The sequence below is a fragment of the Neomonachus schauinslandi genome, chromosome 16, assembly GCF_002201575.2.
Source record: "Neomonachus schauinslandi chromosome 16, ASM220157v2, whole genome shotgun sequence".
Taxonomy (NCBI): domain Eukaryota; kingdom Metazoa; phylum Chordata; class Mammalia; order Carnivora; family Phocidae; genus Neomonachus; species Neomonachus schauinslandi.
The window spans coordinates 12,575,894-12,591,428 of NC_058418.1; the positions used below are offsets into that span (position 1 = coordinate 12,575,894).

Here is a 15,535-nt window from a genome sequence, read left to right on the forward strand (position 1 = left end):
TGGAGGAATGCAAAGTTCACGTTAACCCTGGGTCTCCCAGGACTGCTCCAGCCTGTCTACTTGACCTTCCAGCCTAGATGCTCCAAGTGGAGTGGAAGAAAACCTGGTGGGGGAGGTTACAGGAAGGGGTAAAATATTTAACAACCAGGAGGGTATGGGCACCATGCAGAAGAGATGCTAGCCATTTTACAGATGGCAAAACTGAAGCTCACGGCCACAGCTAGAAGCAGATGTGGAAATGATCTGAAAGGGTTCAGAGGGGTGGGAATGGCAGGGCGGCAGTGGAGGGTTCAGGAACTGAGATGTAGGTCCCCTGGAGGCCTCCAGCACCTGGCACGGGCAGAGGGACCTTCTACATCCTCACCCTCTCAATCTTCTCCAGCCACTCCTTATTCTGAGCCAGCTCAGCCATGAATGCCTGGTGCCGGAGCCATCTCTTATGCAGCTTGTGGCTGTCTTCCCGCGTGCCATCCCGAGCCATTAGCATTTTCTCATGGATCCAGCCATCCAGCTGTGCAGGACAGGGAGAAGAGCTCAGCTGATTCCCCCAACATGGCACAGTACCCCTATCCCCTCCAGAAAGTCCCAGATTCAAAGCCTAGGCAGCTAGATTTAGGGGTAGGGAGGGAGGAAGGAATGGAAGAGCCTTTGCAATAAGGTCTTTGTTGGGGGAGGGGGGAGCACAGCTCAAGCTCTTTCCTAGGGGGTGGAGGATGGATGGGCATCCCCCAGAATGCCCAAAATTAGTTGCCCTGTCCTCAGGGCAGCCCTTCTCAACTCCTCATAAGCCCCCAAAGGCACAGCTCCTGGGCCAGTCAGCCTCCTCCCACCGAGGGACAAATCAACTCTCCAAAACTAGACCTCCACCTAATTTAGCTAACTCCTAATTTAGCCCCAGCTTCCCGCACCATCTTCCCAATAACAACCCTTTGACCCTTTGATTCAGTCTTAGCCACCTCCAGTAAGGATCAATTCAACATTCTCAAACCATTCCCAAGGGTATCCAATGAAGCCCTTATCTAGCTCTAACCTCCCAATATAGCCAGATGAACCCCTAAACAACTTCCCAACCATAGCCAAGTTTAGTTCCCTCCAAACCAGCCCTCCAATCTGGGGTAAACCCATCCCCCACAACCCAGCTTCCCTAAGGATCCCACAGGACTTCCCATATTCAGCCCTGGCACTCCAGGACTGCAGTTCCCCCAAACCATGACTAGTTCCAGCCCCCAGCCAAAGCCAACCTCCCAAATGTAAGCAACAGGGCCACCTTCTGGCTCCCCAAAATGAGCCTACCCCAAAATCTAGTCCCAGACTCCTCAACAGGATCAGACAGAACCTTGCTAAGCCAGCCCCCCTCCCAAACTAAAGCCAGTTGTATTTCCCCCACTCACCAGCAAGACCAGTCACCCAAAATGCAAGCACAGAATAACCCCCCTCATTATCCTGAGTAGGACCAATCCCAAAGCTGCCTTCTGGGCCCCCCCCCCCATAAGAGTTATCCCCCAAGCCGGAATCTCCCCACCCACTCATGACCAAACCTAGCACCTGGGACATTTTGCTCCTCCCCCCCCCCCCCCCGTCACAAGACCCCCCTCCTCCCCCCTCCAAAAAAAAAAAAAAAAAAAGACTCTAGCTCGATCTGGGAGTCAAATGCAGTCATAGCCAAGGACAAATCCTGAGCCGGCTAAACCCCACCCTGTGTCCCCGGAGCATGTGCTCCCTAGGGGTCCAGGTCAGCTTCAGACTCCGTCATACACACACACACACTAGAGCCAAGTGAACCCTCCAACTCAATTCACAGGTTTCTGACACAGGGAAGAGCTCGCCAATGGCAGCCACAGCTCACAGTGAAGGCAAAGCCCGGAAAGGAGATGGTACTTCGTCATTAAGGTAAAGTCTCCCCAAAGTGATTGACCCCCATCACCGAGGGCAAAGCTAGGGTCCGGAACAACCAAGGAAACGGCCCTCCAAATCAGAGCCTCCAAACCCAGAACACATCCAAGTCCCTCATCGCCCAAAGCAGACCCCCGAAAAAGTGATTCGCTCCCATCATTTAAAGCTCATACAGACGGCCCAAGAACCAAGAAAGAAACCCCTCAAAAGGTTGAGAGCTCCCTAGCCCCAGGGCAAAATTCAGATCCCCCCGTTACCCAGAGGAGAGCCCCCTAGAGACGATGAGACCTCCTTAAACCCCAGGGTAAATCCAGACTACCTCCGGAGTAGCCTCAGAAGTCCCCCCTTTTCCGCTTCCCTCCCTTGGGACCCAGCCCTTCAGTCCCGCCCGACCAGCACCGCGGACAGCTCCCAGCTTCGCTGCCCCTCCCCAGGGCTGGGGTCCCGGCGCAGGTCCGACCCGCCCCCGCACCGCCCGCGCCCCTCCTTCCCGCGGCCTCGGCGGGCGAGCACGCGCCCGAGCCCCCTCCCCCGCACACCTCGGCGGGGACGCGCGCCAGCCCCCTCCCCTGGGCGCCCCGGGGACCTGAAGTGGCGGCGGCGTTGGCGGAGCGTCCCTGCGGCGGGCGGGCTCTCGTCCCCTTCACTGCGACGGCCGTGGCAGCGGTGGCGACGGCTGAGACTCCGGCGGACGCGCGCCCCCGCCCCCGCCCCCGCGCCGCGGCAGCGCGCCCGCCCGCGCGCGCCCCCTGCCTGCCTCCGTGCCCGCCTCCTTGCCGGGCCTCAGCTGGGGGGGTTGAGGAGCATAGGGGGTGTGGGGGGGTGGTTCTGCGCCATCTCAGATTATTGCTACTTGGTCCAGAACAATCTTACAAGAGGGAGAAGGAGCTCCTGGACCTAATCGAAGGGCAGGAGGGAGGGCCTGGGGCCTGGGCTACCTCAGCTTTGTGAAGTACGGGGTGGGGGTGGGGTGGGCTCCTGAACCATCTCTAATGAGAAGGGACTCAGATTCCTGGCTATCTCAGGAATATAGACAGGAGATATAGGAGGGGTCCTGGAATATCTCATAAAATGTTCTGCCAGATGGACTTATAAGATGGACTGCCAGAACAATCTCCATTGGGGAGGAGGGAGACAGCGTGTTCGTAGACCCATCTCTAGTGGACTTGAGTCCCAGACCCATCTCTAATGGGCTTGAGTTATGTGGAGGTGGGAGGTATGGAGGCCCTTGTCCATGTCATATGTGGAGAGAACAATCTCCCGTGGCGGGTCACCGTGGAGGGTGTCAAATCATCTTTAATAGGAGAAATTGGGGCCTGGTTCCTGAACCATCTTTGTTTGGGGGAAACTTAGGCACTGGATCATTTTGGAGGGGGTGGTGATGATCCTGGGTAGATGGATGAGGCCGGGATCATCTTTGGGGGTTAGGAAAATGTTTCTTGGGTCATCTCTAATGGGGCGATCTTTTATGGGGTCCAAAACAGTTTCTATGGAATACAGGGGAAGGAGGGGGAGGTAGCATGCCTCCTGAACCGTCTCTAATGGGGAGGGAATCCTGAACCATCTCTGATTTGGGGCGATCCTTACAGATGTGTAGATCATCTCTAAAGGGGTAGAGCTTGATTCCTGGACACTTTTAAAGGGGTGAAGGATTGCTTCTGGACCGTCTCTAACCAAAGTTGCGTTCTGGGCAGCTGGTCTACCCACGCCTGCGCCCCCCCCCCCCCCCCGCCCGTCCTCCCCACCACTCTCCCCAGCAAGGCGCTTCTCACAAATCTCCTGAGAGAAAGGTGAGATCACCGCGCGTCCCCGCGGGATCCGTAGGCGCGAACGCGCGCCGTTGCCAGGGGTGCCCAGGGCCCCTCCCTCCTCCCCCCCCCCCGCGAGACAGGAGGCGGGAGCTGCGGAGCTTGCGCACTGAGGCTGGAACCCGCGCGCCTCCTGGCGGCTCCGAATGCACATCGCTCCACGACCCACTTAGACGGGGCGTCCCCGCCCCCATGGCGCCTCAGCCCTGGAGCACTTCCCTCCCTAGGAAAGAAGTCACCGCGCCCAGCACAGCTGGAGTTCCTACCTCGTGGCAGTCTCGGAGGAAGTGCTGCAGCTCAAGTTGGTCGTGTAGCTTCTGCATCCATTGCTGGGCCCGTAGTTGGTTTTCTTGGCTCCTGGGGATGGGGAGATAGGGGCTGGGGCAAGCCTGGGGGGGGGGGGGGGGCACTGGCAGGAGGGCTGTGCAGGCATCGGGCTTGGCAGGGCTAGGAACCCGGGGCATATGTAAGAGTGAGGACGAGGAGAAAGTAGGGTGGGGTTGGGGGGAGAGGCAAAGAAACATCAGTGAGGGCAGAGCCAGGGATGAGCTGGAAAGGGGCAGAAGGAGAGGGAAAGAGCAAGAGAGAGAGTATGGGAGAGGGAGGGACAGAGAGAGAGACCTGGAAAGAAATACACTTAGAAAGAAAGAGTGACAGAGAAACACAAGCCCAGAGAGATAAGAGACTTGCAGAGTAAAGATACCAAGAGACAGTTAACTTAGAGATCAGGAGACATCTAGAGAGAGAGGAGGGGGAGACAGACTCAGAGAGAAAGAGAGAGAGAGGTGCAGAGGCCTACAGAGAGAGAGAGAGAAACACACAGACACAAGACCAGAGACAGGGAGAAACAGACCTCAAGAGGAAGTGATTGACAGAGACCCCCAGACAGACAAAGAGAAAGAAACCCAGGGAGAGAAGAAATAAGGAAAGACAAGTAAAGAAATGCAGCAGGGTAGTGCCAGACAGACAGACAGAGAAAGAGCAGTGGACAAGGAGAGAGAGTGGAGGAGGCAGAGGGAGGGAAGGTGACAGAGTTGGGGCAGGGACAATGGGGAGAGGGAAGGGCAGAGAGGTGGCAAGATGATATCAGAGTAAAAGACACAGCTAGCCAGATGGGAGGGTGCAGCAGAGCTGGAGAAAGGGAAGAGAGTGGGCGTGGGCAAAGATGGGGCTAGAGCCACATCAGAGGGTACGCAGGTGCACTGGCAAGCAGGGCCAGACCTTTGGCCTGAGTGAACGGGCCGGGCTGGACCCAAGCCCCGCCACCCTGGAGCCAGCAGGGGCCGCAGCCCCAGGCAGCCTGGCCTCCTGCCCATAGTACAAAGTGCCCAGAAGTCCTGGTGGAGGGGGGGCTGGGGACATCCCATTTTCCTTTGCCTTGAACAAGCCATTCCCACCTCAGGGCCTTGGCACTGGCAGGTCCCTCTGGCCCGAATGCTCTTCCTGCCCCCCCCAACATCTACTTAAATACCACCTTCTTAGTGAGGCCCCTCCTGATCGCTCTCCAATACTTTCTGGCTTTCTTTTCTTCTTTAATTTTCTCTCTCACACTTAGCACTATCTAACACGCTGTATGTTACTTATTTATCTTGTCTGTCTCCCCCACTAGGATGTCATTCCATGAGGGCAGGAATTCTGTTTTGGTCACAGATGTATCACCAATGCCTAGATAAAGAGCCTCACACACATCAGGTGCTCAGTATACATTTCTTGAATGAATGAATGAACAAATGAATGAATGAGACATAAGGCAGAGAGAAAGAGAGATGACAGAAACAAAGGTAAAGTCTCTGGAAAGACAGAGAAAGGAGCAGAAGAGAACACGGAGTCAGAGAAATGCAGATGGAGGGAGAGAAAAACAGAGAGAGACACAGAAGGAAACAGAGACACAGAGATACACAGATAAACGGAGGCAAAGAGGGAGAGAAAAGTCACTCAGAACCAGGGGCGCAGCTGGAAAGAGGAACAGGACAACTCAGAGACAAGCAAAATACTAACTCCCTTCTGCCCAGACTCAGCTCAGGAGCCAGGAAATAGGAAATGCCTCAGAAATTGAACTGACATAATCCCTACAGGTCTTTACCAGCCAACCTGCAAACATCATTCCTAGGAATGAGGAAAATACCTCTTTTCCCGGAGGGCAAGAAAACAACAGAGGTCACATCCTTCATATCCGGGCTGGGTCACTTCCTGGCTGTGACCCTGGGTAAGTCAAGCAGTTCACACACACAGGAAGGGTCCAGGTTTCAGGTGAGGTGAGACACAGGGAGGAACTAAGTGACTCGCCCTGCATCTTCCGGGGTGAGGGGTAGAGCCGCAGGCCCCAGCAAATGGATGTTTTATGACTTCTGGTGGGTAGGAAACTTGTCCCTAGACAAATGAACTGCAGCCTGAGGGTGAGGCGGGGTGGGGATTGGGACTGGTCTCGGTTCCTGGTGTGTTCCCAGCCTCATCCAGCACAAGCCTATGGCAGATGCCCCCTCGGGGCTCCCTCAACCCCCTGTATTTCTCCCATCCCAGTCCTGACCATTCCAGGCTGCCCTTGTCAGACCGCATGTGAGCTCTGTGAGGGCAGGAATCGTGTACTGTCCTGGTCACTGGTGCATGCCCAGCATTTTCCTCCATAGGGCCTGGAACGGGGCATGGACCCAGTACCTGTTTAATTAGCTGAATAAATGATAGAATGAAAGGAGCAATTAATGACAGAAAAGGAAGGAAGGAAGAGGAAAATCACAGAATGGGCAGTCCCCCAGGCCCCACCTCTTCCTTCTGCAGAGCCTGGCATACAGCAAGCAGGTGCTCAGGAAGTGTGGGCTAGGGCGCCTGGGTGGCTCAGTTGGTTAAGTGTCTGCCTTCAGCTCAGGTCATGATCCCGGGGTCCTGGGATCAAGCCCCGCATCAGGCTCCCTGCTCATCGGGAGTCTGCTTCTCCCTCTCCCTCTGCCCCTACCCCCTGCTTGTGCTCTTTCTCTCTCTCTCACTCTCTCTCAAATAAATAAATAAAATCTTTAAAAAAAAAAAAAGAAATGTGGGGTAAAGGAAGGGCAGGTCCAGGCCTGGCACTGGGAGCCCTAGATCATGAGTTTACACCCTCAGGACCAGAATCCCCATGAAAGTTTCCCTTAGAAAATTCCAGCCTTGTCCCAGATGAATTTAGGGGAAAAGGACACCTGAGCCCCAGACAGAGGAAGGGCTGGGGTCTCCAGGCTGTAGATGGTGGTGGAGTGACCAGGCATGCTTTGGATGGAAGCACAGAAGGAGGGGCACTGGGCCCTCACTGACTCACCACAAGGGGCAGAAACATCTATGATAGAAATCAGCCTGGAGGATCCCCTATGAAAGACTCTACTTGAGGGCTGGGATTTTTTTGGGGGGGGGGGTAGGGGGAAGTGTTTTGTTCGGAGCCTAGAAGAGTGCCTGGCACACAGTGGATACTCAGTCAATGTCTTTGCCCAATTAGTGCAAGGACAGACAAGAGACAGGGTAGTGGTGAGAGACAGATGGTGGCCGATAATGTGCAAGGGAAGCATGAAAGGAACACACAAACACACACACTCTGCGAGCTTCCTAGGGAACCTGGCCGCCGGGGCCTGCCGGAGGGGCTCATTCACCATATCCAAAAACCCAGTATGGCAGGGCACGTCATCCCGTCTGGAAAGCTAGAACAGAACCTGTGTCCGGCCTTCAGCTGCTGGATCTGGGGACCAGCACAGCAGGGCGGAGGCAGGGCACTGAGGAAACGAAGTTAACATTTTCACCACCCATCCAACTACCCCAGGCTGAGGGCTGGCCTGGCAGAGAAACTTCACTGCATATCCTTCTGTATCTTTTGGGTTTCTGATCACCAGTTAGTTACCTTTTCACGAAACACCAAGTTAAATCAAATCTAAACCAGTATGGAATTAAAGAGAAACCAGAGAGGGACAGAGAAGCGGAAATCGGGATGGAAAGGGAGGAGCCCTGGCCGCTTCATCCCTCCCCTGTGCCCCTGGGGTCTGAGGGACCTACTTCTCCAGCAGCCGGGTCACAGCCTCCTGGGCCTGCTCCCCATAGGCGTTGCCCTGCCTCAGCAGGCCCTCGGCAGCCTGCACGGCCACCTGCATCTTTTGTTGGTTCAGCTCCATCGTGGTGAGAAAATCCCTGTGTCTTTTCAGCGCCTCCTCCACTGTCTCCACCGTGCCCGGGAGCTCCGGCCCCGACAGTGCCATCTCCTGGGGGGGGAGGGGGGAGGGGTGGGGCTCAGCTCAGCCATGCTCCATTCCAGGACCTGGGAGACGCTGCCCGCCGGGCTTGCCGCCTCCCTCTGTCCTCCCCCTTGCTCACTGTGCTCTAGCATCGAACATGCCAGGCAGGATCCCACCTCCGGGCCTTTGCCCATGCTAGGCCCTCTGCCTGGCAGTCCCTCCCCCGAGATAACCCCGTGCTTGGCTCCTTCACTTTCTTCAGGTCTCTGAATATCCGCCAAAAAATACCACCCTCCACCCCCAGCTATATCCCTTCATCCTGCTTTATTATTTTTCATAGCATATACCTGACATTATTTTTGTATGCATTTACTTGTTTATCATTTTCTCCCCCTCTACACACACACACACCCACACCCACACAGACGCACACACATGAAAGGCAGCTGCATGAAGGTGGGATTTGGTGTTTTGTTTCCTAAGACTAGTGCCTGGCGCAGAGAAGGCATTTGGTAAATATCTCGTTAATCCATGAAGCCTGAACTGGGTGCTGGGTGACCTCAAGGAAGTTCTTTCCCTCTCTGGGGTTAGTTTTCTAACTGGTAAAATGGAGACGGGGGGGTCCAGAAAGGTTCTCTTAAGGCCCCCTCCGCTCCCATATTCAGTAGCCTCAGAATTCCAGAGGCTCCCTGTCTGTCCTCCCTCAGATAATCCTCAAACCGGGTGAGCTTTCTAAACCGGGTCACCCTTTCTAAAATGATCTCTAAAGCTTGCTAGGTACTCTTGGACAATCTGAGAACGGGATGTTCTACCTTGTCCAAATCCCCAAACTTGCTTCCCATCCCAGAATGACCTCCAAATGGATCAGCTGTTCCCAGATAACCATGGATGGCACTTCACTTGATTTCTCAAACCATAAACCCTGCCCCTCTCCAGAGGGCATGCAAATTGCCATTCCCAGTAAGATTATCTGCTCATTTGAGCACCCACAACCACATAAGCCACAAACAGTTGCTGATCCAGATAACCTCTGGGCCTGAATTACCTATTTCCATGATCTTTACCCTCCATCATCCACCCCAAGATCTTTGACCTCCATTAACCATCACCAATCAACTTCGCGCTCTTATTTCCTTCCGGACAATTCACAAACCCGGGAAGTCACTGCAACGTATATCCAAGTGCCTTACTCACTTGGGATACTCCACAAACTGTCAGCCGCATTAGATAAAACACCAGTCCGCCCATAATAATCCTCCAATGCTGTTACGCACACGCCCACACATGTTCACCGCAGATGATCCACAAACCCGCGATCCATACCACATACCCTCCCCATCCCACTGACCTCAGATGAGCCACGAACCCGGTGGTCCCTGCAAACACTCCTCCATACATTTCCCTGTCGTCGCGAGCCCCCGCGGCCTCAAACCCCCACCGCGTGAACCCCGAGGCGGCCACCTGGTTGCGGAGCACCGCGCGAGCCTGGCGCAGGTCGCGCAGAAAGAGCTGGTAGACGTGTGCCTGCACCAGGGCCTCCCTGCGCGCCTCCCACAAGCCGAGCAGCTTGTGCCAGCCAAGTTCGAGGTGCGGCAGCCACTCGTCGAGCGCCAGGCCCGGGCCCAGCTCGGCGCCGTCGGCCGCCAGCAGTGCCTCGCTAGCTGCCACGATGCGCGCGTAGTCCTCCTCGCGCTGGTCCACTTCCTCCTTGAGCGCGGCGTGGCGAGCCAGCAGCGCATCCGCCTCTTCCAGGCTGCCGGGCAGGGGCCCCTCGACGCCGCCCGCCGCCTCCTGGGCGCGCACCAGCCAGTCCAAGAAAGCGTCCAGGTCGTGCAGGAACCGCTGCAGGCGCCCGGCCGCGGCCACGGCCTCGCCACAGGCCTGGGCGGCGCTCTCCAGCGCGCCCCACTCGGCGCCCAGTTCTTCTGCACCCTGGTGCAGCCGCGCCGCCTGAGCCGGGAAGCGCACAGCCAGCAGGGTGGCCTCCTCCTGGAGGGCCGCCTGGCGGGGCTCCAGCGCTTGCAGGGCCGCCTCCAGGCCGCTCAGGCGCCACTGCAGGGCGCCGCCCGCTCGGGGCGCGCTCTCCACGGCCCTCCGCTTCTCGCGCACCTGCGCGCGCACTTCGGCCACCTCCAGCACGTGGTTCTCCACCAGCAGCACTGCGCTCACCTCCTCTTTGCGCTGTTCCACCAGCTCCACGATGCGGTTCCACCTGCCGGGGGTGGGGGTGGGGGTAAGGAGGGCGGCTTGAGGAGGACGGGGACTCCTCCAGGGCCTGGGGGGCCCACCGACCTGAGATAGAACCCGGCCGCTGTGTGACTTTGGAAAGTCACTTTATCTCACTGAGCCCCACTTTCTGCCTGTGTAAAATAAAACCCTACAAGGCACACTTGCTTAGAGCAGCAGTTCTCAAAATGTAATCTGAGCGAGGTCAAAACTATCTTTATAATAACGCTAAGATGCTATTTGCCTTTTCTCTCCTATTCTGTCCCCAGAGTCCCGTGTAACTCTCAGAGGCTGCATGACCAAGACTGAACGCAGGAGCAGACCCGAGAACTTGGCTGCCTTCTCCTCAACCAGACAGCAAAGAGATCTGCAAAAATGCAACACAAAGCCACTCTTCTCGCTACATTTTTTGTGTTGAAAAGTAGTTATTTTTCACTTAAAAAAAACATTGTGATGTTAACATCCTGGGGTTATGACTGTGATTTTATTTATTTATTTATTTTCAGGGAGGCATATGTTTAGTAAATCTTACCTAGCCAGGTTTATGATTGTGATTTTAAAATGACTTAATATTTTTACATTTCTCAGTATCAGTTTCCAACATAGTAAATATTGATAGATACAACTCACAAACAACAACAACAACAACAACAAGCTCTTTGGGATCCCTAACAGTTTTTAAGAGGGATGTTGAACCCAGCGTGTAAGACGTGCTGGCTGACAACATTAGATACTCTGTTGGGTCCAGTGAATAGAAACTGAGCACGTCCCATGAGCCAGGTGCTGAGGATCAAATGGTGGAAAGGCAAATGTGTTCTATACCAAAATAAGTTAATAGAAAAAAAATTATGTATTGCTCTGTGCCCTCAGGCAAGTGATGATACTTCTCTAGGCTTCACTTCCTCTTCATAGGCTGTATGTGGTCCAAGCTGGACTGCCTGGAGTCAAAGCTGACCTGCCCTTTGGCAAGTAACCCTCTCTGTGCCTCAGTTTCCCTATCAGTAAAATGGACGCGATCATAGCATCTAACACAGCACCTACCTCCTAGGAGTGTTGTGAGAGTCCAGTGAGTTATGATTTATGAAGTGGGTCAAACAGTACTTGTGCGCTACTATTATTGAGTGGGGACAATTTGGGGGAACATAGCAAGCTCTTTTCTGCCTCAGCTGTGCTTCTTGCCTGTGGCTGGCTCCTTCTCAACCCCTTTGAGGGCCCAGCTCAAAATGTCATGGCTGATCACAAGATCTAAAATCACCTCCAGCCCTCTGGTTATGTTCTACCAGGTCACGAGAATTCTCTAAAGATCTTGTTCATTTATTAGTTTATTTGTTCACTGTCTCTCTGTCCCCTCTAGAATGGACATGCCACAGGGCAGAGATTAGGACTCCGAAATCAGAAGGACCCAAGTTCAGGGGTGCCTGGGTGGCTCAGATGGCTAAGCATCTGACTCTTGATTTCAGCTCAGGTCATGATCTCAAGGGTCATGGATCAAGCCCTGCATTGGGCTCTGTGCTGGGTATGAAGCCTGCTTAAGCTTCTCTCTCTCCCTCTCTCCGTCTTTCCCTCCACCCACCTCTTGTGCTTTCTCTCTTAAAAAAAAAAAAAAAAAGGACGCAAGTTCAGGTTCTGCTTTGGCCAGATTCACCATGTGACCTTGGGCAAATCATTTCCCTCCGATCCACAGTTTCCTCATCTGGAAAATGGGGATAATAATGTCCATTTCAATGAGTGTTTAATGATATCATGTGGCTAAAGCTCTTGGCATACACTCTTACTAAGCTGTAAATCATTATTGTTGTTATCATTTGAGGCCCTGTTGCTTTGAGATAGTCAAGGCTAAAGAGGCTTTAAAATCCTCTGAAGGGGCGCCTGGGTGGCTCAGTCGTTGAGTGTCTGCCTTCGGCTCAGGTCATGATCCCAGGGGCCTGGGATCAAGCCCCGCATTGGGCTCCCTGTTTGGCGGGAAGCCTGCTTCTCCCACTCCCCCTGCTTGTGTTCCCTCTCTCGCTGTGTCTCTCTCTGTCAAACACATAAATAAAATCTTTAAATAAATAAATAAATAAATAAAATCCTCTGAAAAACAAACTGAGGGTTCTAGAGGGGAGGGGGGTGGGAGGATGGGTTAGCCTGGTGATGGGTATTAAAGAGGGCACGTTCAGGCGCCTGGGTGGCTCAGATGGTTAAGCGTCTGCCTTCGGCTCAGGTCATGATCCCAGCGTCCTGGGATCGAGTCCCGCATCGGGCTCTCTGTTCCTTGGGAGCCTACTTCTCCCTCTGCCTCTCTCTCTCTGTCTCTCATGAATAAATAAATAAAATCTTTAAAAAAAAAAAAAAAGAGGGCACGTTCTGCATGGAGCACTGGGTGTTATACACAAACAATGAATCATGGAACACTACATCAAAAACTAATGATGTAATGTATGGTGATTAACATAACAATAAAAAATTTAAAAAAATTAAAATCCCTGGTTACTGGAATCTTACTGCACAGCAGTTAAAAATAGTCTTAGGAGTCAGACAAATTCAACTTCACATCCAGGCTTGACTCCTAACTTGCTGTTTGACCTTGGGCCAATGTCTTCACATCTCTGAGCCCCAGCTTCCCCCTCTCTAACATGGGGCAATTTATGCCCCATAGGGTTGTTGAGAAGACTCAATATAAGTGCTCAAGAGCCCCAGCTCCGGATTCAGACAGAACTGGGTTTGACTCCTACTTACTGGATTGAGTTATCATGTTAAGGATTTCACCTCCCTGGATCTGCGTCTTCATCTATGAACCCTACCCTCATTGGAAGAACAGCTGGTAGTGTTCTAGGGGGAAGATATTAATTTGTTAGCATTTTTTTTTTAATTTATTTATTCGACAGAGAGAGACACAGCGAGAGAAGGAACACAAGCAGGGGGAGCGGGAGAGGGAGAAGCAGGTCTTCCATTGAGCAGGGAACCCGACGCGGGGCTCGACCCCAGGACCCTGGGATCATGACCCAAGCCGAAGGCAGACGCCTAACAACTGAGCCAGGCGCCCCAATCTGTTACCATTTTTAGAGTTCTGAATTCTGGAAACTTGACTATGGAAATTGGGATATTGGAAGATAAAACCAGGCAAATAAAGTGCTTAGAAAAATTCCTGGCAGATAGTAGATACTCAGCCAATCGTTTCTATACAAGTAAACTAATAACCCGCTAAAATATATTGTATCCTCATTTTACCACATCATCACTAGCACTGGGTATTATCATTTCCCCCCAAGATTCTGCTGATTTCCTAGGTGGCCATTATCACCTCAGGGGGTCGAAATCGCATACTCTTGATTTCTGACAGTTGAATGAATGAGGAAAAGAATGATGGAAAGAACGGGTAAGGACTGGTGTGAGGCCCCAGGCCTCGCCTACCTGCAGTTGAGGTGGTCCTGGCAGGAGCGCACCTCGTCTGAACTGGGATGGCCTCCTTCCACCAGCTCCTGGACCGTGTGGTTCACATCCAGGACACGGCCCATCAGACTGTTCATCTCCTGGTCCAGACTCTCAAATCTGTAGAAGGAGGATGGTCGTGCTCAGGCAGGCCTGGATCTGGGGGCCTGCCCACCTCTTGGCCTTCTGAACTGCATTTCCTTCTAACTCTTAGGACCGTGGACCAGCTCCTCCTCCTTCTACCTGCCCCCTAAACATTACATCCCCCAAGCCTCTGTCCTGAACTCCCTTACCTTTCTCTCCCACCCTGCCTGGGCCATCCCATCCATCCCCATGGTCTCAGTTCTTGTGACCCCCACATCTGCCTCTGCAGCCTCAACTTCGTGCCTTTGGAACATGTCTGCAACCTCAAAGCTGCCGGACACCTCTGCAGGGCTCCCTGCAGCCACTGTGACTCAAACCAGCCTCGGTATCTTCCCCCAGATTTGTTTATCCCCTGGGTCCCCATCTCAGGGGCAGCCCCACCATCCCCTAGGCCACAGCTCTGGGCTCTGTTTTGGACAACGCCCCTCCCCAGACTCCTCACCCCCATGGCCTCTCCACTTGGCCTCCTACCCTGGTCCACTCCTGTCCCCTCCCACCCGGGGTCCCATCCCAGCTGCCTTTCTGGGCTCCCAGCCACCATTCTCAACCCCTCCAACACACCCTCTACATGGCAGCGAGGGAGATCTTTTTAAAGCTGGGCACAGTCCTCCCCTCTTTAAAACAATGCCCAAAGCTGTGACTTGGGTAAGTGTGGGCACAGCAAGGGTAGGAACCAGGCCTGTGTGTCAACCATGCCCAGCACAAGCCCTAGAACGCAGCAAGAGCTCAGTAACTACCAACTGAACGAATGAGTGGATGAATACAAGGGGTCATCCACTAATTTCACAACTCATTACTAAGTCAGCCAACAGACGAGTCAGCATCTCACGTGTCACCAGGTGGTTAAGTGCTATGAAGAAACGTCAAGCAGGGTGAGGATGATGGAAGAGGAAGTGACAGGGTCGGAACTATTTCATGAGCTAGGGAGGTGACAATTGTGTGGGAACTGTGGCAGTCCCAGGGGAGGGGCCAGGCTGGGGTGTCTCTGGAGAAGCTCACGTTAATTTCCCGCCAGGTGAATGCAAGCCTCATGGTAACAGCAAACGCTCCTGAAATGCTCCCTGTACCGAGACATTTGCTAAGTGTTCTACAAGTACTCATCACGCGCCAGCCGTGAGGTGGGAACTACTATCATTCCCATTCCCCCGGAACCCCGGTGCCCGCGGAGCGAAAGTGGGCACTGCTGAACCAAGGCAGGCGAGACTGCTTGCGTGAGGAAGGGGCCGCCGGAAGTCCCACAAGGGCGCGCTCACCGGTGCTGCACGACCTCGACGTCGTCGAGCGAATCGGGCACGCGCATGGCCAACAGCCATTGCTCCTTCTCCCCGATCCACAGCTCGCACGCGTGCACTTCGCCAAACATGCGGTAGACCGCCAGGGCGTCTCGCAGCCACTGGCGCCGCAGCGCTGCCACCTCGGTCACCTCGGCGAACAACTGCTCCGCCTCCACCACGCGCACCTGCAGGGCCACCACCAGCGGCCCGGCGCCGCTGGCGCCCCCCAGTGTCGCCAGCTGACGCCGCAGGCCGCCCACCGGCCCGCGATGCGCCTCCACCTCCCCGGTGAGCGCGCGGTGCTGGCGGGCCAGGCGGCGGCTGGACGCCTCGTCGTGGCCGAAGTCGCCCGCGGCTGCGAGGCGGTAGGCGTCGCGAAGCCAGTCCAGGAGCCCGTCGAGGTCCGCGCCGAACTGGTGCAGCGCCCGCGCCTCCTGCAGCCGCCGCTCGCGCCGCGCCGCCGCCTCTTCCAGCCGCTGCCAGCGCCGCCGGGCGCTCGCCGCGCGCTCCGCTAGGCCCGCCAGGTGCACCGTCTCGGCGCCCGGCCCCACGGCGCCGCCGGCCGCAGCCAGCTCCTCGCCGCGCCGCAGGGCCT

At 54.8% G+C, this 15,535-nt stretch overlaps 1 protein-coding gene across 1 annotated transcript in view; it reads right to left on the reverse strand.

The window, feature by feature from the left end:
• SPTBN4 (spectrin beta, non-erythrocytic 4) overlaps positions 1-15,535 on the reverse strand; it is a 73,178-nt gene that overhangs the window by 29,292 nt on the left and 28,351 nt on the right. Inside the window, exons 14-19 of the mRNA XM_044911372.1 lie at positions 14,920-15,533; positions 13,505-13,642; positions 9,347-10,097; positions 7,710-7,912; positions 3,968-4,058; positions 365-511 (exon numbers count right to left, since the gene is read on the reverse strand). Coding sequence (XP_044767307.1) covers positions 365-511; positions 3,968-4,058; positions 7,710-7,912; positions 9,347-10,097; positions 13,505-13,642; positions 14,920-15,533 — 1,944 coding nt within the window. The remainder of the gene's footprint in view (positions 1-364; positions 512-3,967; positions 4,059-7,709; positions 7,913-9,346; positions 10,098-13,504; positions 13,643-14,919; positions 15,534-15,535) is intronic.